Raw genomic sequence first — 20797 nt, forward strand, 5'->3', positions numbered from 1 at the left:
TTATCTGCTTAGAAAAAACACGCAGCTGCCAGCGCTGCAGCCGCGGGACAGGAGCCGGATCCTGCCCAGGGAAGCATCCCGGCTTCCTACAGCCTCGCACTCCGCTGTGGCAACCGCTCCGAGACAGACATAGACAGACGGACAGACAGACAAGCAGCCTCCCCCCAAAAAAAAAAAACCTCCCCGCTGCCCGGCGGGCGCGGCCGTGCGTGTGTGCTGCTGGGGATGGAGACGGAGACGGGGCCGGGAGGGACTCTCGGCTCGGGGGGGGCCGGGGCCGGGGCCGGGAGCGGGGCCCGGGCGCTGCCGCCTTTATAGGAGGAGCGGCCGGGCGCCGGCGCGGGGCCCTCCCCGTCCCGCAGACGCAAGCGGGGCGGTGGCCCCGGTTAAAGGGGAAACTTGACAGCGCCGCCGCCCGCTCCCGCCGCCCGCTCCGCTCCGCACCCGCTGCCCGGCGCCCCTCGGCTCCGCCGCGACGTGAGTACGGGCCGGGCCGGGCCGCCAGCCCGGCTGGGGAGGGAGGGAGGGAGGGAGGGAAGGTGGAGGGAGGGGGGGTGGTGGGGGGCCGCCGCTGCTGAGCGCTCTCCCGGGGAGAGGAGCAGCCGCCCCGAGGGGGAGAGGGGCCGGAGAGACCCTCCGGGGGTCCGCAGGGGAGAGGGACGGGGCGATACCCCCCCCCCCCCCCCCCCCCCCCCCGCCACCACCACCACCACCACCACCGCTCCGGGAGAAGGGGCCAGGGCAACCCCTCCCTCCTTCGCTGGGAGTCCCGAGGGGAGATGGGCTGGGGAAAGCAGCACCACCACCCCCCCCCCGCCCTCCCCGGGGGAGAGGGTCCAAGAGAGCCTTTGCTGGGGGTGCCGAGGGGAGATGGGTCGAGGAGACCCCCGGAGAAAAGGGGCCGAGGTAGCTCCGTCGGGTGAGCTGGGCCGAATTAGACGCCCCCCACCCCCAATCGGGGGTCGCCAGGGGAGATGGGCCGGGGAAAGGTCCCATGGGGAGAGGGGCCGACAGAGTCACCCCCGGTGGTCCCATGGGTAGGTGGGCAGGGGAACCCCCCTGCCGGCGGAGAGGGGCCGGGGTAGCCCTCTTGGGTGAGATGTGCCGGGATAGACCCCTCCCCCGGGGGTGCCGAGGAGCGCACACTTCCCCCGGGGAGAAGGATCGGGAACCCCCTCCCGGAGGAGACGGGCTGGGGGACCCCGTCGGGGAAGCCCCCCCCGGGGGTCCCCAGCGGAGGGGACCGGGGAAGCCCCCTCGGTGAGAGGACCTGGGGAAGCAGGCTCGGGGAAAGGGCTCGGCGGACCCCCCGCGGGTGTCCGGGAGTGGGTCCGGGCAGAAGGCAGGGACACCCCCCCCCCCCCCCCCCCCTCCCCGCTCCGTCGGTGGGGCCGGAGGGAAGAAGCCCCGGAGCTGGGCGCTGCCCAACCAACCATCGCCCGGGAGCCGGGTGCGCTCCTGCCGCCCCCGGAGCGCCTCCTGCTGCCCCCGGGGCCGGGCTTCACGCACGCACAGGCACACTCAGCAGCATCCCTCTCCCCCTCCAGTTTTGCCCTTCACCACCGCCAAGATGCTGCTTTTGCTGCTGGGGATCATCGTGCTCCACGTCACCGTGCTGGTGCTCCTCTTCGTCTCCACCATCGTTAGCGTAAGTACGGGCTTTTCTCTGGCACCGGGGTACCGGCGAGGCAGGGAGCGGCCGGTGGCGTGGCATGGCATGACAAGACCAGAAGGTGTTATTTTTATTTGGGTTTTATTTCCCAGCCTAGCTTGTAGCAGGGAACCTTTACTTGCCATTTGCAGGTCTCGCTAACGGCGGGGGTTTGGAGCATTTTGCACAGAAAGCTCTCCCTCGTATTTGTGCGGTCAGGTGTAACCGGAGGGATGCTGGGTTGTGTGCCGTAGCGGATGCTCAGGGCATCCCCGTTAGCACAGAGCAGAGCGTTGTTGAAGCCCATCTCCTCATCGTCCCCATGCTGGTTCACATCAGGAGGCAGCCTCAGAGCAGCCAAAACACCCTCCATGGGGGCGACACTGCGCTCCCCTTTCCTAAAGGAGCTCCACCTGCTAACAGGCTTCAGCCCCCAGGACCAGTACAGCCAGTCTGAGCAAAAGCCCTTGAAAAGGGGCTGGTTTGGGCACTGGCTCCTCAGCACCAGCAGTTTTGCTCTCCAGCTCTGCTCCTTTGAGGCTGTGAATTAGGCACAGCCTCTGTCTCCTAACCTGGATGGGCAATTTTCAAGGCTTAAGCTTTGCAAGCAGGGGGAAGATTGAGGGCTGGATGCCGCACAGAGGGTTCCCAGCACTGTCCTTGGTCTAGAGCCCAGTTAACACGTCATCTACTTAGGAAGAGGTTTGACTTGGTTTCAAGGCAGCAGTTGTGTGGAGCTGGTGAGTTCCAGGCTTGCTTCACCAGGTTCTTCTTTCCCGTATTTTTTTTTTCTTCTTTTTTTTGGCGTGGTAATAGTAGTAGAAGACGTTACAAAAATCTTCCGAGTCGTTAGCAATCACGTGGAAGCATTCAAATAGCCCGGCCAGGCACCAGGCGAGGACGGCAGAGGGGAGGGAAGTGCGCGTCCCCCGTGGGACTTGGTCCATGCTTAAAGAGAATAAAGAGCTTCTGTTTTTCTGCCGTTGAGGTGAACGCAGCTAAAAGCAAATATCAGTATTTACTTTCCAAACCACTTTCTAAAGAAAAGCATGTGCCTGGGAGCGCCCGGCCAGGCATACGCGTGCCGGTACGCACTGGGGCGTCTCGGTGCCGAATCCCTGGGGGAGGGCACGCAGCTGCCTGCCATCTCCTGCTAGGGCCCCGCTCACAGGGCTGCGTCTCTTTGCAGCAATGGCTGGTGAACGGCGGGCACACGGCGGACCTCTGGCAGAACTGCACCTCCGGTAGCGTCTTCCACTGCCTGACATCTTCCACGAATGGTGAGTGTTCCCCGGGAATCAGGGCTGCTGCTGCCTCATGCTTTTATTCTTCTCCCCAGACTTATGAAATCAAGGGAGATTTGCTTGTACAGGTTATTTGTGGTTCCCTCTTGCTTTTCCCTGCACTGCTCCCAAGTTGTTCCCTTCCACCCTTTCCCCTTGCCTCATCTGCTCCGTCCCCACATGGAGGGGCAGCACTCCGCTGCATTCCCGGTGTCCTGGCGGGGGGACACAGGGCTGGCCCAGCAGCGGGGGGATTCCGTTGGCAGTCCCCAAAATTGCAGTGCAGCTTTGCATGGGTACCAGACCCAATGCCCGTTGCTCTGTCCTGCTGCCCTCGAGCTGCGGGGCAGCTCCCAGTGGCACTGTGGCAGGGGGTTCAGCACACCCAGCTGCAGCGGAGCTGACTGGTTCAAGCGCTTTTTGGCAGTCTCCTGTTATTAGCCCATTTTGATTACACTTGGATATACAAATGCAGGGCAGCCCTTGGAGCAGGGTTTGCTGGGCAGCTGTTGCAGTGTTGGGAGCGGACGGGCCATTTTCAGCACACATCCCTCTTGCTGTGGTTGTGAGAGTGTTTTAAAGATGCACGTGGTGCCCCGAGGTTGGTGTGTCTCTGGAGGACACCCTGTCCCCTGTCTAGAGATCTGCCTTGCTTTTTGCTGCTGTGATAGGCTGAGTTTTTGGGCACACTGCTTGCCCTGTGGTGTGCTGCCGAGCACCGCATGTGGGATGTGCTGAGTGCTCGGGCCCTTCTTTGCCCTGCTGCTGAAATGGCCCCTGTGGCACCTGCGCATCTGGGGTGGCTGAACATCTACCTCTGGACTAAGCTGGGTGAAGGCTGATGTCACGCTGGGTGACATCACCCAGTGAGCTGTTTGCTGAGGTCAGCAGGGGAGGAGCGCTTGCTAAGAAGCCGTTACACAGAGTTTCCAGGGCACCTGGTGGTACCAGTAACACGAAATCTGTGCTCAGGGAGTCAGGCAAGCCTGTGCCTCAGTTTCCCCAGAAGATGGGACTAATGCCAGCAGTGCTGTGTCCAGCGTTTGTTTTCCGTTAGCCTGGTTTTTGCTTTCCCGTGGAAACAGATTCTCCTGGTGTAACCCCCAGTGAAACCAGTTGTGAATCATACCGATGTCACTGGGAGCACAGTCATACTACCCTGGAAATGTGGTCCTGGAGTAGGAGCAAACCGATGCCATGTGGTCTTGGCAAGGCAGGAATGACCGCAGTGGAGAGCACTAAATACTTTCAAAGGGTCTCATGGTGATGGGAGACTGTCAGAGGTTTTTGGAGGTTCAGGTCACCCTAGTCCCCAGCCCGCTGGGTGCAAAACTCTTATCTTCCCCAGGCTGAAATCGGTGGCCTGTTTCCCTGCAGGGGCTCAGGCTCTGGTTTCGATGGGAGCGAAGCCACCGCTGCGGGTCTCTGCTGACGCCTGGTGGTGTCCGGGCTGGCCAGGAAGCGGTTGGATCCCATCCCAGCCGAGGAGCCTTCTGGAGCCATGTCCTTCATCAGCAGTTGGCGGGTGCTGGCTATCTGCAGCGTAGGCAGGCTGCTTCACGGCCATTCATGCATGCTCTAAAACTGCTGACCTTGCGCTTTGAAATAAAAGGCAGCTATTGCCCCCCCAGAGTCCCAGAGCTGAGGGCTGTAAAGCCTCCCCAAATCTTTTGCTTTTCAAACCTGCACCGCTTTTTCTGGGTGTTTGCAGGATGCTGTATGTTGGGGAGTTGTCAGTGTTGAGAGGGGCTTGTCCAAAATGCGGCTGGGACGGTTTCCTCCGTGTCTGACTGTCCTGCTGGCTGTTGTAAGTCTATGTTGCCCTGTTCCCAGAAGCTGCTCAAAGAGGGGCTGCCCTCCGGATCCCTTCCAGCGATGATTTTTTTAACATTAAAGGGGCTGTAGTCAAGATGGCCCTGCTAAAAATGCGGTCGAGCAACTGAGTTTGGTTGATAAGGTGCCCTAGTGGGCAAGTCTTAAAGAGCTCTGTGCCAGCTCTTATTTATATGAAGGCCTTGCTCTGGCATCAGGAAAAGAGGGTTTTGCTTGGGCTTCTTCCCGTGGCAGGGGTGTGGGAGCAGTGCTGCTGAGGACCAGTCTTCATCTGGTGGGATCCTGGATGCAGGATCCAGAGCTCACCGGTGCTGTAGGAACACAAAATCAAAAGATATTTCCTAGGTTTATGCGAGGCTTTTAAAATCTGTTTGTAAAAACAGAATAAAAATATCACGCAGCATCATTCCCAGTGGATCCCTGCACCCTCCCTCCCCGCTGCCCGTCTCCGAGCCCCTTGGCCCCACTGCTCCTGCGCTGCCAGGGGAGCTGCGGTCGGCCACTATTTGGAGCGATAGTGGGGACATGGGGAAAGGGTGCTGTGGCAGTGCCAGCTCCAAGGCTTATGCTCGTCCCCTGCCTGGTCCTTGTTATTCTCCTCAAACTCTCTTTGGTAGGAATATGCTTACTTTCAAAAATATGAAAGATTCTATACCAAATACCACAAACCGTTCTCATTTAAATCTCTCTCAAAACACAGGCTGTGCATGCTACGCTGGGTTGTAGAAAGCCTTAAGAATTTGTTTCTCTGTGCCTGTGCCAAGGACGGTGCTTAACGGTTAATCACAGAGTGCCAAGGTCTGCTCTGGGCTAAGAGCAAGAAATCCTCGTTCGGGAATTTTGGCAGAATTCGATCTTTACGTAGAGGCAGTTTTTCTTCCGGTCATCGCAGCAGCTGCTGTAGTGCAGTTATTTTTTCTTCTCTTTTTGAAAAGGAGTGGTACTCAGTACTCGGAATATGTGGAATCAGGTAGGGTTGGGTCTCATGTTTTCAGCATGGGTGGGGGCTTTGCTGTAGCACCAGAGCGGTGGGTTTGTTGTGCTGAGATGCTCCCCTTGGTCTCAGCATGGTGAAGATGGATGAACCTCCTCTCGCCTGCTGTCCTGCCACCCAGGGACCCTTTTGTTTACATGACCCATACGTGGATGCCCAACAAGAAGCTGAACTTGCTACAACCAGGTGCCAGCAAGATTTGCTTGTGTTTAACACTGGGGCAGGTTTGGGACCGTGCTCCTGACCTTATAGATTGCCCCACGGGGGTGGAATAAACAGCAAAACAACTCAAGGATTGACCGCAGGAGGACTGTCGGACCATGGCTCCCTGGGACATTAGCAGACCTCGGGCACAGGATGGAGCTGGCCTCAGTGGAGGCTGAACTCACACCTCCCAAATGCCTCTTGGCACGGCTTGAACCCCTCACACCTCCCAGATGCCTCTTGGCACGGCTTGAACCCCCTGGGTATGTGAGGGCTGAGTGGTCCTGATGGGAGCAAGCGCTGGGAGGGAGGAGGAAACGCCAGGTCGGGGGCAGATGCCCACTTCTTTGCCTTTTACAACTGCCTGCTTGTTGCTTTGATTTCTGCATTTGCTTGTTAGATAATGACTTTTTTTTTTTTCAAGAGGTCGACAACTATGGAAAAAATGTTGCAATCTTTGCTTCGTTTGCGCTGTCAGACATTCCTGGAAAAGACTTATCTCAAGAATTTAGCTCTGAATCCCAGAATTGTGTGTCGGCATGGCTGCGCGCCAGCCCCCAGCTGTGCGATCCCACTGCAGACACGGGGCACACGGCTGGACCTGAGCTGCTCAAGTGCTCTTGAGTAGATTCCACCCCAAGTTTCCAGACAGCGATATTTTTTTCCCCAAAACATGGCCTTTTCTCTCCACAACTGATTTTCTTGTGCAGGCAAGGAGATTTTTTTCTGCTACTTTCTACTGGTCTTCCTCTGATTTTGGTGGGAATGCTGAATTCAGGGAAGCAGTGGAGATCCCTACATCCTTCTGTAACGTCAGGAGACATTTTTCCTGTTGTCTTCCTACCGTTTCTCCTGTGGCTGCTCTGTGGCTTTTGCGTGACTGGCTTGTTCACAGGCACGCTGATGTTTTTTGGCTTTTTTAAAGGGAAAAGAAAACCCCAAACCTTGGGAAATGTGCAGGCTGCCAATCCGCATGATTACTAAGTGCCGTGAGCTGTATGATCCTGATGATTTGCTGATCTGGTGGCCACAAGCAAAGCCCAGGTGGGTCGTCCAGAGCAAAGATCTGCCCTGGACCGCCTGGGTGGGCAGGGATGGACCTGCCATCAATGGGGCAGGCACTGCCATGCAGTGGGGGATTGCTCTGCTCTTCTGCATACTGACCTTCCCTCTTCCAGAGCCCCTTTGCTCTGGCAGATGGGACCCTAAGCAGCACTGCTGGTGCTTGAAATGCATTTTCTTTGTGCTGGAGGAGGCAGGAAAAATCTTCGTCCCTGGCACAAGGCAAGGGCATCTGTGCCCTGACCCATCAGCTGTTCCCAGGAGGAACTGCACTGCTTCTTCTCCACTTTAAAATGTATAACTGAAACATCTGAACCCATTGCTTTTCCTCTGTCAGCCCCCCCCCCCCAGTGGCTTTGCTGCCCTTATTCTTTCAGACTCTTTCTTCTGGCAATGCTGGACTTGCATGACATAGAAAAGGTATGGAGAGATGGAGGTGCCATTTAACTTGCTGTAATCCTTTTTGTGGCTGAAAATCATGTTGCAAGGCTGCATTGAAGCCTTGCATTGAGGAAAATAATTTCTCGATGTCTAATTCCATTATTGATAGTGAGTATAGAGTACCTGAACAAAAAGAGATGGGGGCAAATTCCCCTCCAGCCCACTGGAAGGACCAGGACTGCACCAATTCGGTCAAGACTTGGAGAAATTGTCACTGGTGAGGGGACACTTCCTAGCACAGGAGAGTGAGATGGAGGAGATAGTCCAGTCACCTCTGCAAATTATAAGTTCAAAGATTTAAAAATTCAAAGAAATGGAACATGGTGTCAGCCTTTTATTGAATGGAAAAGTTACCTTCTGCCCTTATGCTGTGGGCCTTGCTGAGTCTGCAGGCACAGCGCTGTTGCAGCTGTTCGCTTTATTTCTGCTGGGCAGCTGCAAACGAGCAAGAAATTACCCATATTTAAGGATGCTGAATCTGTTATAATGAAGCCACGCAGTAAATAATGCGTAGCTTCTTTGTGTGATAGTGCATAGCCTTTGTATTTGAGGTTCTAGCCATCAGCTGGCCCCATTCGCCTTATGGACCACACGTACAGATATCCTGATTTGGGGACATCTCTGGTTTTTCAGGGTCTTTGCAGTTTGCAGCAGAGTAGCAAAGAGCCAGCTTTTAACCTCAGTGGTCTGTGGGTCTGCGGCACCCGCTTTGTCATTAATGACAGATAACATTGGCTTAACTCGGGCAGGGTTGAACCCCTTTCTGCCAGCTTGAGGGTGACTGTAGCTTGCCCTTTAGTTGTCTAAAATAAACTGTGGGGTATTCCAGGAGAATATTTTGTATTTCAGATCAGTTTCTGCCATAACCATGTCCCCTGTGATACGAAAGGGATTTCCTCTGCTTAAAACCAGGTTTGTGTTGTTGCTTGTTCTTCTCACAAAGAGCATCTGATAAGGAGAGGTAGGGAACCAGTGCTGTTTTCCCTGCTGTCGGCTGCTCCAGAGCTCTTTGGCTCCCCTATTTCTGCCTAAGGGGGGGGGGTCAGCCAACCTTCCCTGCAGGGTGGGGAGCTTTGGCCCATAGAAGAGGAGCAAAAGGGAGGAAGAATGCAACCCTGTGGGCAAACTACGACTGCAAAACCAGAAGAATGGGTGGGGAAGTCCACTGTAGAGTGCAGTGCTGGAAAACTCTTAATCCAACATTTTTTTTGGCCTTGATGAGACTCTTGGGTGTCCCCATGGCCACAGGCTGAGTGTGCCCCTGCGACATGCCTGCAGGTCAGGGCACCGCTGCTCCCCGTCCCTGCTCCTGGTGCCTGGACTTGAAATCAGTGGGAGGTGGTACCCAAGCCCTTTGGAGGATCTAAGTCTGAAATGATATCTCTACCATCTTAGCTCGCTCTGATACACAAACCAAAAGGAGGTCGACCCACCATGCCGGGGGTCTTGCAGAGGAGCTGGCTTGGGCATTGTGGAGCTGTTGGAAGGTGTTTTTCATGGTGCCAGCAGCTTTCTGCTGCCTCGGCAGCAGCAGCAGTTGCCTCTGCGTGACGTGAGCTTTGACGGTCTGTTGGGACATCTGAATGTGGCAGCTCTGGAGAGCTACGGACCTCCTGGCCTCAGGGACGCCTTGGATGGAGCTTCGAGGAGAAGGCAGGACAGCTGAGAGGAAAAAAGGACAAGAGGAGAAAAGGGGGCTTTGAGGGTTTCATCTCCTTCTGAAGGGAGCTATGGAAGAGGACCAGGAAGTCTCGGGCAGGAATTGCAGCATTGTCTTCATTCACTGCCTCCCCACAGCTCAGGTGTTTCCCACCTGCACATCCCCTGGCCCTTACAAATACCTTGGCAGCTCTTTAAAATCCCCCTTTTCTGGTGGGATTTCCAGGAATACCTTGATCCAGCACCCTACGGCCTCTCCAGGGAGTAGGCATAGGAGGACAGGAAAGGAACAACTGTTGGGTGAAAAACCTGCTTTTTCCCAGCTTGAGCATCCAGCATCCCAGAGCGTGGTCTGGGAAGGTTTGACTTCAGGCTGGTGGGAGGTCTGGGACTGAAGCAGAAGAAAGTTGCAATGTCATGGAGCAATTCTTTCCTTAGGAGACCTTAGCGGGTCTGCTACATGTGGCTGACGAACTGTGAGGCTGTTCTCTTCAACAGGAGATATGTTCACTTTGAGCGGTGGGGCTGTGGGTGGTCGCGGGGGAGGCTGTCTGTGCTGCTCAGGAATAGCTCTGCAGGTAGCTGAGCTTTTTTGCCTTTCTGGATTGCTACAGTGAGTTGCCAGGGGGCAGCAGCCTGAAGTTCAGGCCCAGGAGAATGATGCAATTGAGCTAATATTTCTGCATCTTCATTTCACCCTTTTTCAACCCTCTTAAGGGGTGTTTGAATATCAAGGTTTAAAACCCTTGCAAGCCCCAGTGCTTGTGATGTGACCTGTCTGCTTCGTAGGTGAGGATGCAAGTTGGGTTCGGGTTCTTGGTCAGACCTTGAAGCCCGAGAGTCTGCTTTGGAAAAACTCTGCTCAGAAAATACGTCTTTTCCTGGCAGATCTGGGCTGGTACCTTTCTGCCAGTAGATGCATATGCTGTTCCTGACCCTGCTGATATTTAGTTTGCAGCATTGAAAGAGCAGGTTTTACCATGCAGATGTGGTCATGAATTTCTCCTCCCTTTAGTTTTGTATATATTATCTGCTACAGTTACCTCCTTAGTGGATGTTTTCTTCCCCAGAATTGGTTGCTTTTTAAGTGTACAGTGCATATGCACTTTGCAAAGGGAAAGCTATATGCGCAAAACGTTACCATCAGCTGCAGGTCACAGCACACAGGTGTTTTTAATGCATAGTACTAATTTAGTGATGTCTTACAGTGAGTGTATAAGCTGATCGCTCAGATAAGTTTCTTTTCAGTTTGCACTTTATTCTTTCTCCTTGGCTGGGTCAAAAGAGGATAGGGTGTCTGCAACAGAGCAGTGAATGAAACCCTGGGGAGCCAATACCTGTCCTTTAAGGCCCTCTCCTCGTGGCCAAGGACACGTTTGTGCCTGCCCCATCAATCCCGCTCAGCTGCACCCATTGTCTGGGTATAACCCCCCCCTGCAAACAGGGCTGGGGCTTTGCTGGAAGGGGTTGGGTTAGCTACTGTCTTTGGGGGGGGGGGGGCGTGTTCAGCTGCAATTCCTGCTCTAGGTTTCAATTTCTGCTCTGGGTTTCTTTCTTTCACGTTAGACTTCAGGGTAGTGAAAAGTGGTCTTCACCATCCCAGGGGTGAAGTCTTTTCCCTGTTGTTTTAAGTGGTAGCATGAGCACATCAGGACTTGCAGAGCTTCGGGAAGTTTTGAAATTTGTTTTGTAAAAACTTCTTACTCTGTTTCTGACTGCCTGAAAGGGCTCTAAAAACGCTCCCAATGGGTCCGCTCCGGAAGCGGTATGGAGGGTGTTATCTGTCCTTTCCACTCTGTTTCCTTTTCTTCCTCCTCCTGAAGAACAAAGATATAAACACGGAGCTGAAGAGATGCAGCAGAAAAATGGAATAACTGACTTGCTGCCCAGGGGAAACCACAAATAACAGTCTGGGAGTAAACAGTGCTGACAGCCCTGCGATACAACTCACAGGGCCCAGACTTCCCTGTGGGAAACGCGCTTTATTTTTAAAAGCCTGTAGGTAGGACACAGCACTAATAGCAAAGGACCTAAGAGCATATGGGATCGAGGAGGAAGCAATACTATCTGCAGTTATAGTGTGTTTTCAAATGAATTAAAGGCAATTAGCTATCCTAATACAGCTGAAGTCTGTGAGCAGCTGGGCTTGGACTTAATGGGAGTATAGCAGCTTGCACTTGTGGGTCTCTGAGTCATGAGCTGGGGATCCTGCCCCTTGTTTTTACAAAGGAGGCTGATAGAAGTCAGCAAAGGGCTGGATGTGAGCAGGCCCGGAGCTCTGGTCTGTGGGATCATCTCTTGATTTCCCTACTCACAAGTTCATGCCACTGCTGCTCTCTGGCTGCAGCGGGGCAGTGCGGCTGGCTGCCGAAACCCCTCCGGTCACTGAGGGCTTTCCCCTCTCTCTCAGTGCCTGCCTTTATATTCCTCTGACATGGCTTTTTATTACAATGGGATTTTGCAAAGCCTGTATAAATCATTTGGATTCAGAACCAAAAAAGAGGCACAGGGAGGCGGATGCAATTAAAAGGGCAGCTCAGCTCAGCTTTCCGTCTAGACAGCCTTCTCTTAAAATAACTGGCACTTGGAGCATCCACCTCCGAGCAGAAAGGGCTCCTCTCTGGGCCGGATTCCGTGGCCTTTGAAATCACAAAAGACTTGGCTTCCTGGGTCCTGGACCGAACTGCAGGTCTTGGGGTCGGGCAGGCTTTGGCTCAGCTGGTGCACGGAGCTGGACACGGCTTTAGGGCTTGGGAAGGCGTGAGCTGAAAGCTCAACTTCCCAGACCTTTGATGGGAGGGAGCCCTTTGCGTGCTGAAGCATGGAAGGAGATTGCAATTCAACAGCTGGACATCTTCTAATCATACTTCTCTGACCCCACCTGAGCAATGATTTATGACTTGATTTTTAGCAGCGCTTGAGCTGCCTTATCCCCTCTGTTGCCCACCGGTCGAGCGTGGCCAGAGCTGAAGGCTCAGGTGGGGTTGAGGCAGGGGGGTTTCCCTGCCTGGCTGGCTGAGATAGGTGAAACATAAGGGACGTTTTGTGTGCACATCAGTGTGAAAACCACACTGGGATTTCCTGGAAGTGGTAGCTGCCCCTTCCTAAGGAACGGCAGCAACTGGTGCACATGGATGTAAACCCGGTGGTGCCGAAACGAGTGAAGCGCAGCAGCTCTTTAGCAGGGTGCGTTAATGCTGCAGAGTAGTTTGGCATGGGAGGCGTGAAGAGGAGGGGAAGGAAAAAGCTGTCTGCAATGAGCAGAGGCCTCTCTGGCTGGTTTCAGTCTGCTTTGGTGAGCAGGGCCTGAATTTGCTCCGTTGCATGAATGTCCGGAGGCAAGATGCAAAGACAAGAGGTAGAATTGATGGTCCAAAGTCAAACACACCAGACGTTACTGAATTGCACGGGATGTTTTCCGCAGGCATGGATTTGCTGGCAAGGCACAGGCGTGGATCATCATTGCCGTCCTAGGTGAAGGCCGTACCTCACTCTCTGGTTCAAATTCCACTTTCACCTCCATGAGTGCAGCTTGTGAGGATTTGGTGGGGAAGCGTGATCGCTTCTCTGGGAGCAGACACTGCGCTGGGCAGTCCCAAATGGCCTCACTGGCTGCACCAAGTATTGAAGGTTGCTAAGCTGAAGTGTAGCTTTATTTGAAAGTTTTGCTATGTTTCAGCTATTTGCTGCAGAAAGCTGTTTCTTGCAGTGTGCAGCCGGGAGAGCGAAGCTGGTGGTGGTAAAACTGCAGTGCGAGCATGGGACTGGGACTGAGACTTTGGTGCTGCCTAATTCTTGCCTGTCTGAGGATCCAGCCCAAAGCATGATTTTTCTGCCTTTCACTGGGCGGTTTGTGCCTCACTTTACCTCTGCTGAGTCCTGCCAAGCTTTCGTGGTGAATTAATTGATGTCGCATCCTTAAAGACCTCTCGAGGAAAGCTGCAAATACTCCTTTTGATCTCAAACTTTACAAGGAAAGGGAAAGGCAGAGGTACTTGTGAGGACAGCCCCTTCCCGCTGCTGTGGGCCACTGCCTCTTTCTGTCAAGCTCATGGGATGGAGCCGCATTTTGCTTGTTTATTTTTTATTTTTTTTTAACGCGGGGAGTTACACACCCACGAAGCCTGAAAATAGCTGGGCAGTGACTCACGCAGGGGCTGGTTTAACTGGTCTGCTCTGCTCTGGGAGGCAGCTGTGTTTGGCAGCTGGGGAAGGCTCTTTCCAAAAGGTTTGACTCTAGAAGGGCAGAGGGTGTTTTCACTAGCTATGTATTTATTTTACCTCTGAGCTTGGCCAGCTCGGTGTCTCATGGCTTGTTGCACATGGCTTTTGTGTTTCTAGTACAGCTGAACTCCCAGGGCCTGACACGAAGCTGGGGGAGAGGCTTTGTCTCGGTTTCTGCAGACTTCAGATTGGGACTGATATTGCTACTCATATTTTATTATAAATGCTCCCTGAGAAAGCATGTGGCCCTGCAGTTCGTTTTACCCCAGCATGCTGGTCCATGCACACGTCATCCTAAATCCTGAGCAGCATCGTGCCTGTGCTGAGGACCTCACCTGCTGGATGTGGCCACATTCCCCAGCTGTTAAGAAACTTAATGAGAACCGGGGGTGGGATGGTGGCACGGGGGATGATGCCGAGGCCACGGGCTGTGGTGAGGGCTTGCTGTCTGTGGTGCCCACACTGAAGTTTCTGTCTGTCTGTCTTTCCCCAGAATGGCTGCAGTCTGTCCAAGCAATGATGATCCTTTCCATCATCTTCAGCGTCTTGTCCCTGTTCCTGTTCTTTTGCCAGCTGTTCACGCTCACCAAGGGCGGGCGGTTTTATGTTACTGGAATCTTCCAAATCCTTGCCGGTAAGTGGGGGCTGATTGATGGGGCTGTCACCAGTGGGGAAAAGGCTTTCAAGCAGAGGAGAGGCCAATGGTAGAAACGAGCACGCTCTTGGGTACCGAAGCAGGATGATCGCGGAGCTGGCTCCCTCGTGGGTCAGTGAAGGGAAGAGGGGGTGAATAATTTGTGTCTGTTGAGGTCTCGCACGCCCTGGGACGGGATCTGTCTGTCAGGGCGTTAGGTGTCCAAGCTCTTCTGCCCTTATGTCACGGAAGGTGCAAGAGGGTTGCTGCCCCGGCCACGGAGGTGTCGGAGGGGCAGAGTGCCAGACCCGCCGGAGGCAGAGCTGTGCCAGCGGTCCGGGGCGGTGGGGCAGGCAGGGCGCGGGGGCTGCCGGACCGGGGGCTCTGCCCACTCTTCCCGTGGCTCAGGGTGGAGCGCTGAGGGTCCGGGGTGGCTGCGCTGGCTTTGGGACCCACCTGCGCTGGGCTGGGTGAGGTTTCCGCAACTGCAGGCGGGGTGGGGGAAGTAGTGACGATCCTCTTTTGGCGAAAGAGGATCCGAGGATTATTTATAAACTTGCCATAAGGGGGCCTGGTGCTTTCCACATCAGCAAAGAGCCACTGGAGCGTGCAGGGTGAGCCAGCTGACTTTGAACTGTCAGCTACTATTTTTAACTCTTAAAGAACTCAGCCCTGGAAGTGAGCCATGGTTCGTGTCCTACGTTGCATTTCTCCAAATATAGGTGCTGTAAAGCCACTGCCTCCATTTACGTTTCCACATATGAAAACAGTGGAGAGGATTTTCAAGCATTCGGACTAGAGAAATTAAATTGTGCAATGAGGTTCTGGCTAAATTATGACAGACTGTCTGGGAAGGAGACTAATTGTTTACTAGAGCTTTAGATGTTAAACTAAAAAACACCCTCAGTCCTGCCACTGAATCCGTGGAAAAACTCATCCACTGAATTCAGACAGAGTTTCTGAGCATCCTCTAAGCAACTGGCCTTCACAAACCTTGGAAAAGTTTAGAGCTAACCTTTCTTAGCAAGTGTGGCATGAAATCTATTGTAAGTGTATTTGCTTGGTCATAATGCAGGTGATGAGTTCAGATCAGTTCACCGTCTCTGGAAAGATAGATGTGTAGAAACCCATTACAGCCATGGAGTCAAGGAGGGGAAGTGGGCATTAATAATACAATTATCTGCCTGAGAGCTTGTCTAATAGATCTGGGAGCAGAAGGCTTCTCTCTCCTGAGTGATTGTTGGTGATTCCTCATTCTCAGAGGAAGAGAAAATGGGATTGCAACCCTCCTGTCCATGCTGTGCTGGGTGTCCTAAGGGGATGGAGGGTCAGGCCATAGACCTACCATCTCTTTCCTTTTGGGCTTGAGACATGGGTCAAATCCATCCCCCACCAGTGTGAAGGACAGGAAAAGTGTGACCTGATCCCCCTGAAGCTTCCTCATGGCCTGGGGGACCCATAGGCAGAGGTCTGAGTCCAGATGGACCATGCAGAGGTGGGCACTGGTGGCCATCCTTGCTGTTGTCCCTGGCCAGGGCTGGAGGAGGGGGGTCAGGGCAGTTGTGGTCTTTGTGACCCTAAATTTCAGGGTTGTTGGTAGGAAACATGACATGGCTATGCCAGCGCTGCCAGGATATCCCACCTGGAGGTATGGATGGCTCTGGTCAAAGGAGCTGAACCTGATGTGGTTTCCTTGCAGCTTGCTGTGGAAGGCCACTGCTGTCTAAAGCCAATGGAGGAAGTTCCTGTGGCCTTCTTCAGGCGTTGCAGGTGTTCCTCCACACCTTGCAAAGCCCCGGTACCACAAAGGTCTGCCAGGGATGGGGTCTTACCTGCTTGAGTGCTTTGTTCTCGGCTCCAGCAGAGGTGGAGAGGACCTCTCTCCTTCTGGGAGGCGATGAGAAGGCTCTTCCTGAAGCTCTCCATCACCCTGCAACTCCTCCTGGGGTGATGCAGCTTGGCAAAGCTCAGGGTCTCCAGTTTTGGAGCATGAGCAACAGCAATGCTGGACCTGAACCAGCGGGTGCTAGGGGCAGAACCACTGGGTGCTGTTGGGTGGTAGAGCAGGGCAGCGGTGCCTGAGGGGCAGGGGCTGGTCTCTGGTATGACTTCAGCTGTGGCTGAGGGGAGCTGGGGAGCAGAGGTAAGGGCAAGAAGAGATGCACGAGGTCGGTTGGGTCTGTTGTGTAGCAGCAGGGCAGGATGCATCCCCAGCACCTTCTCCACACTGCTTGGAAACATGCCCCGAAGTCTAGTTGAATTTGCCCTGAGGGGATTTCAGCCATTGCGAAGGCATCAAAAGGCCCTCGACAGCTCTGCTCCATCCTTGCTGCATCCATCACATCCAGGGGTAACTTCTCCTAGCTGCATAAGCCGAGCATGGGAGAAACGTCGGTTTGGGCCTCTCAGGGTTTGACCCAAGTTTTCCATCACTCTCTCCAGCATCAGCATCGCTTTTATCCCTCATCTCTCATCCCTCCCGCCCTAGACCTGCTGTCCCCATGGGGTGGAGAGGGTGGGCTCAGCCTCAAGGGCTATACCTTCCACATATCCCACAGCTATTTGCAAAAACCTGCATTGGAGAGCTAACCTTGAGCATGCACCAGCACCCAGCCTGGTTCATCTGCAGGGCTGGGACAGCATGCGCAAACCTGCAGGAACAGAGATGAGGTAGCATTTGCCCTCCTGGCCTGTCAAAGCAAGACTAGAGCATGTTCTTAAAATAAGGCTCTAAAGTGGTGATGCATTGCTGCTTACGTCGGTGCAAGCAGCTGAATGCAACTGTCCTTCACTTCCCAAGCATGTTCTCTGGGCCAAAACCAGTGCAGATGCTGCAGAAGTGCAGTCGTAACAGTTGCCTCCATTTTGCCAAATTCCTTATGTGGACAATTGCGGCTGTATTTTCTGCTGTCTGTAGGTGACCGGCATGGCCACACGCCTGTTCTCTGTCCCACCAGCATCGGCAGACAATTGTTGTGCTCTCTTTGCATGGGCTGGGGCAGTGGGAGTTGGTTCTCTTGCTTAGAGAATGTAAACTGCACCAGCAACGCGTTAATGAAACATATTCCCACTTCTGCACTTTCCCAGAACAAAGGAGCAGTGTCAAGTGGAATTACAGCTCAAATATCACGGTGGTTAAATGTAGGTGGTCCCGAGGTCCGTGCAGGGGATTTGGAACTCGGCTCCGACAACAGCCCCACGACTGTATAATAGAACTGCTGGGATTGACTGAAAGAGCTTGTTTTCAGGCAGAAATAGAGGTGGCTTTGTGTTAGCTCTGGGCAGTCCCCAACGCTGATGGGTTGTTTTCGCAACAAAGCTTAAACGCTGCCTACCGGAGCTGGGCCCGGCCGGACAGCCCTCGGGGACCTGTGCTGGCCCCTGGCAGGCGAGGGTGGACGCCGGGAGCCGGGGAAGAGGGACGAGCCCTGGGCACAGCAGGGCTTGCAGAGAGCAGGGTTTGCAGTTGAGCTCCTCGTGCAGCCCAGGAGGAGGATGGGGGATCTCAGGGCACAGACCCTGCCCGGCCAGAGCGTTTGTTGCCCCCAGCTGTGTTTGCTTGGGCAGGTGATAAAGAAACTTTCGTGCTTTAAAAAAAAATGGGGTTTTGTGTCTGACCTCTTGCAGCATCTCTGGTAGGGTGGTTCAGGCTACAGTCTGGGTTTTAAATGAGCGAGGCTGGTCCGGAGCAGCAGCCCAGAGCTGGGGGATGCCCGATGCTTGCCTGAGGGATGGGTTAGCCCAGGTGATGCTCTGGCTTTGATTGCTCCAGGGGCTCCTGCTTTGCTTGCCCCACGGGCTCTGGCTTTGCTTGCTCAGAGCCTGGCAGAGATATCCCCACTCACTTGCAGCCAGGGCAGAGACCACACCACCCCCCAAATCCTACCATAGTTTTCCAGGAGATGGGATACAAGGGGGCAAAAATGAAAAGTTTCCCATGCTGGTATTGGCTGTTATCCTCTCAGGCTCTGGGTTTCCAGCAGGGAACTGCTCTGTGTGTGGCATCTCTAACCCCTTCCTATATGCACTTCCCTGGCAGGGCTCTGCGTGATGAGCGCCGCGGCCATCTTCACAGTGAGGCACACGGACTGGCACCAAGCCTCAGAAGACACCTCCTACGGCTTCGCCTATATCCTGGCATGGCTGGCGTTCCCCCTGGCCCTCGCCAGTGGCATCGTTTACGTCATCCTACGGAAGCGCGAGTGATGCCGCGGCAGGCGGCGTGGCGTGACAAGGGCACTCATGACGTCCACGGAGGAGATGGAGGCGGGGGAAAATAGACGAGAAAACGGAAAAGAAAATTAACCAAAAAAAAAAAAAAAGGAAAAAAAAAGGAATAAACCCTCCCAGCAAAACCAAAACCAAACCCAACCAACCCCAAAAGGAAACACTCAAAGGGTTACTTGTTAATTGAAGATGTATATAGTATCTATGGTTTAAAAAACCTATTTATAACACTTTTTACATATATGTACATAGTATTGTTTGCTTTTGTTGACCATACGCTATGTTTTAAAGCCTAAAGCAAGTGCCTAAGGAACTATTACTCCTAACAGTGTAACAAGAGCGCGGTGATTTTTCTCTCATGCAAAATCCTCTTTGAGCTGAACTCTCCTTCCCCATCCCAGCCTGTATTGAACCTTCAGAAAACCCCAGCTCTGACTGGTTTTAGGCTGGCGTAAATTGGAGTTGTGTCTGTTTATGCCAGCTGGAGGGTTGGTCCCCGCTCCTGCCATGTGCTGTGATCCTGGTAACCAAAGTGCACGTCCAGATCTGACGGGAGATGCTTCCGAAAGGTTTGAAGGATTTCGGAGCAAAGGCTTTGATTGCCCCAAGTGCCTAAATGACTTATGTGCCTAAGTCCCATTGCCTTGCCACCACACCCGCTGGGAATTTGGGCTTTTAAATCACTTAGGTTGACTTGCAATCCAGCAAGGGCTGTCCTCCTTCGCCCGGGCGGGCTCTGGGGGTGCCCCCTGTGCCAGCAGGGCTGGGGTGCGTGCCGTGCCGTGCCGTGCCGAGCAGCCGGGGCACTGATGCTCCCAACCGTGAAACGTGCTTTTTCCTTGCCGTGGAGCTAAACTACCGATGAGAAAGAAGCAAACCCAGTATATCTATGAAATCAAATACCAGATGTATGAAATGGTGCTATCTATTTACCATTCCTTATATTGCTAGCCATTTAACCTTATTCACTGGAAATTCAGTTAACAATCGTGAGGTAAACAACAAAGCTAGAAATGAGAAATAATTCTGTGTAATATAAATGAGCTATAACTGCTTTTGTACTTAGACTTGCTCTTACTATTATTTTTAATAAAGCATTTATAACTGAGGTTCCTTTTTTCCCCCCCCCTGTGGTCAAGAGGAACAGAAACAGCTCTGGGTGGAGCCTTGTCGGTCTTTGCTGCCAGAGCGAGATGTCTGTCCTCTGTCTGTGCGTCAGCGATGTGTCTGGCCATGAATTGAATGGGCACCTGCGCAGACCCCAGGCTGCCTTCTGAGGACTCCAGACACTGTGTTGCTGTTGTTTTTGTTTCGTTTTGGGGTTTTTTTTGGTTCTTTTTTTTTGCTTTGCTTTTCTGATTTTATACCGACTGTGTGGACTAAGAAGCAATGAAATAAAAGTCAGAATAACTCAGTTGCTTCTGCTTTTTGGCGTTTTTGCAGGTTAGAGCCAGGCTGCACTCCACCAGCCTGCTTGCACGGCCATCCCAGGGAAAGTCTCCGTGATGCCGTGTAGCAGATCTGTGAGCTGATTCATGCTGCTGAGAGAGGCTCTGAGCTTGCTGGGCTGCCTGCGTGGCAGAGGTACCTGTGCCGGAGGGGTAAGACTGCAGCAGAATTAGTGCTGGGGCCAGGAACTGAGCTCAGGGCCTGTGTCGTCGTGCTGGTGTGTGCTCATCTTTCTGCCTCTGTCCTAAGATGCTCCTGGGGTGTGACCACCAACTCCCCAAAGACAGCAGCCAGGCAGCAGCTTGGCAGGACGGCACTTCTCCACTGCCAGTCTCCTGAGCAGGGAGGTTCAGGTCAGCATCAGCTGCCCTGGGGGGATCCGGCCGGCTCTGCCACCCGGCACAAACAGCAGAAGCCTTTCAGTCCTGTGTGCCGAAACACCCAGAGCCTGGGGGTGCAATTCCAGCCGGGGGGATTAGCACATTGTGCGCAGTATGGGCAGCCTTAATGGTTGGCACGGAAGTGTCCGAGCTTCCGTTTGCTCATTCATTTGGCTATTAAATATCTGAGCTGATGTAGCAACCGGTGCTGGCAGAAACACAATGGCTCTTGCAAGGTCGCTTGTTGAGGCCAGTTATTAACATCAGGCCAGATCCCAAAGCCCTCAACCCAGCCACATCCCAAAGGAAAGGAGCAGGAGCTGTCTCGCATCATCTCGGCCGCTCAGCACAGAGCCTGGGCAGTGCAGCGTGGGCACCCTGGCACCTCACTTGATGGCTGAGGCTTCTGGTCGTGGTCTTCCAGCTGGGAGTATTTCCCCATGGGCTCATTTTGCTGAGTTCCAACTAAGCCCAGGAGGGTATCTTGCTTGCTGAAGCAGTATTTGAGCTCCCGTAAGCTGCAGCACTGGGGCATGTGGTCATCCCAGGTCCTGCCAGGCTTGGCACAGCATACCTGGCAAAGGGGACAAATATTTCCCTTCTGAGGAGCAGGTAGGAACACAGGTGGTTTTTGCCACTCCTGTGGGAAAATTAAAGATGGGTTTTCTCATTTTGGATCGGTATCTCAGAAGGCACCAAAAAACTGACTGCTTCGGTTTTGTGTCTCAGCACGGTCCTCTTCGTCCGCTCAAGGCG

The 20797-nt window shown here is 53.8% G+C and overlaps 1 protein-coding gene across 1 annotated transcript; it reads left to right on the forward strand.

Moving 5' to 3' along the window:
• Positions 1-344: 344 nt before the first annotated feature.
• PMP22 (peripheral myelin protein 22) lies at positions 345-19626 on the forward strand. Its single transcript, XM_049812699.1, has 5 exons — positions 345-477; positions 1548-1648; positions 2841-2931; positions 13845-13985; positions 18025-19626. The coding sequence occupies exons 2-5, from the start codon at positions 1571-1573 to the stop codon at positions 18189-18191; spliced, it is 477 nt and encodes a 158-aa protein (XP_049668656.1). The 5' UTR covers positions 345-477; positions 1548-1570; the 3' UTR covers positions 18192-19626.
• Positions 19627-20797: the final 1171 nt, after the last annotated feature.

This window comes from Accipiter gentilis, chromosome 10 (genome assembly GCF_929443795.1).
Source record: "Accipiter gentilis chromosome 10, bAccGen1.1, whole genome shotgun sequence".
Lineage (NCBI taxonomy): Eukaryota > Metazoa > Chordata > Aves > Accipitriformes > Accipitridae > Astur > Astur gentilis.

What these genes read in the sequence shown, in the direction of transcription:
- PMP22 (XM_049812699.1), top strand. Translation starts at nt 1,571, where the DNA reads ATGCTGCTTTTGCTGCTGGGGATCATCGTGCTCCACGTCACCGTGCTG. An exon ending in TCGTCTCCACCATCGTTAGC is followed by an intron (nt 1,649 to 2,840) that starts GTAAGTACGGGC and finishes GTCTCTTTGCAG; the next exon opens with CAATGGCTGGTGAACGGCGG. An exon ending in CCTGACATCTTCCACGAATG is followed by an intron (nt 2,932 to 13,844) that starts GTGAGTGTTCCC and finishes GTCTTTCCCCAG; the next exon opens with AATGGCTGCAGTCTGTCCAA.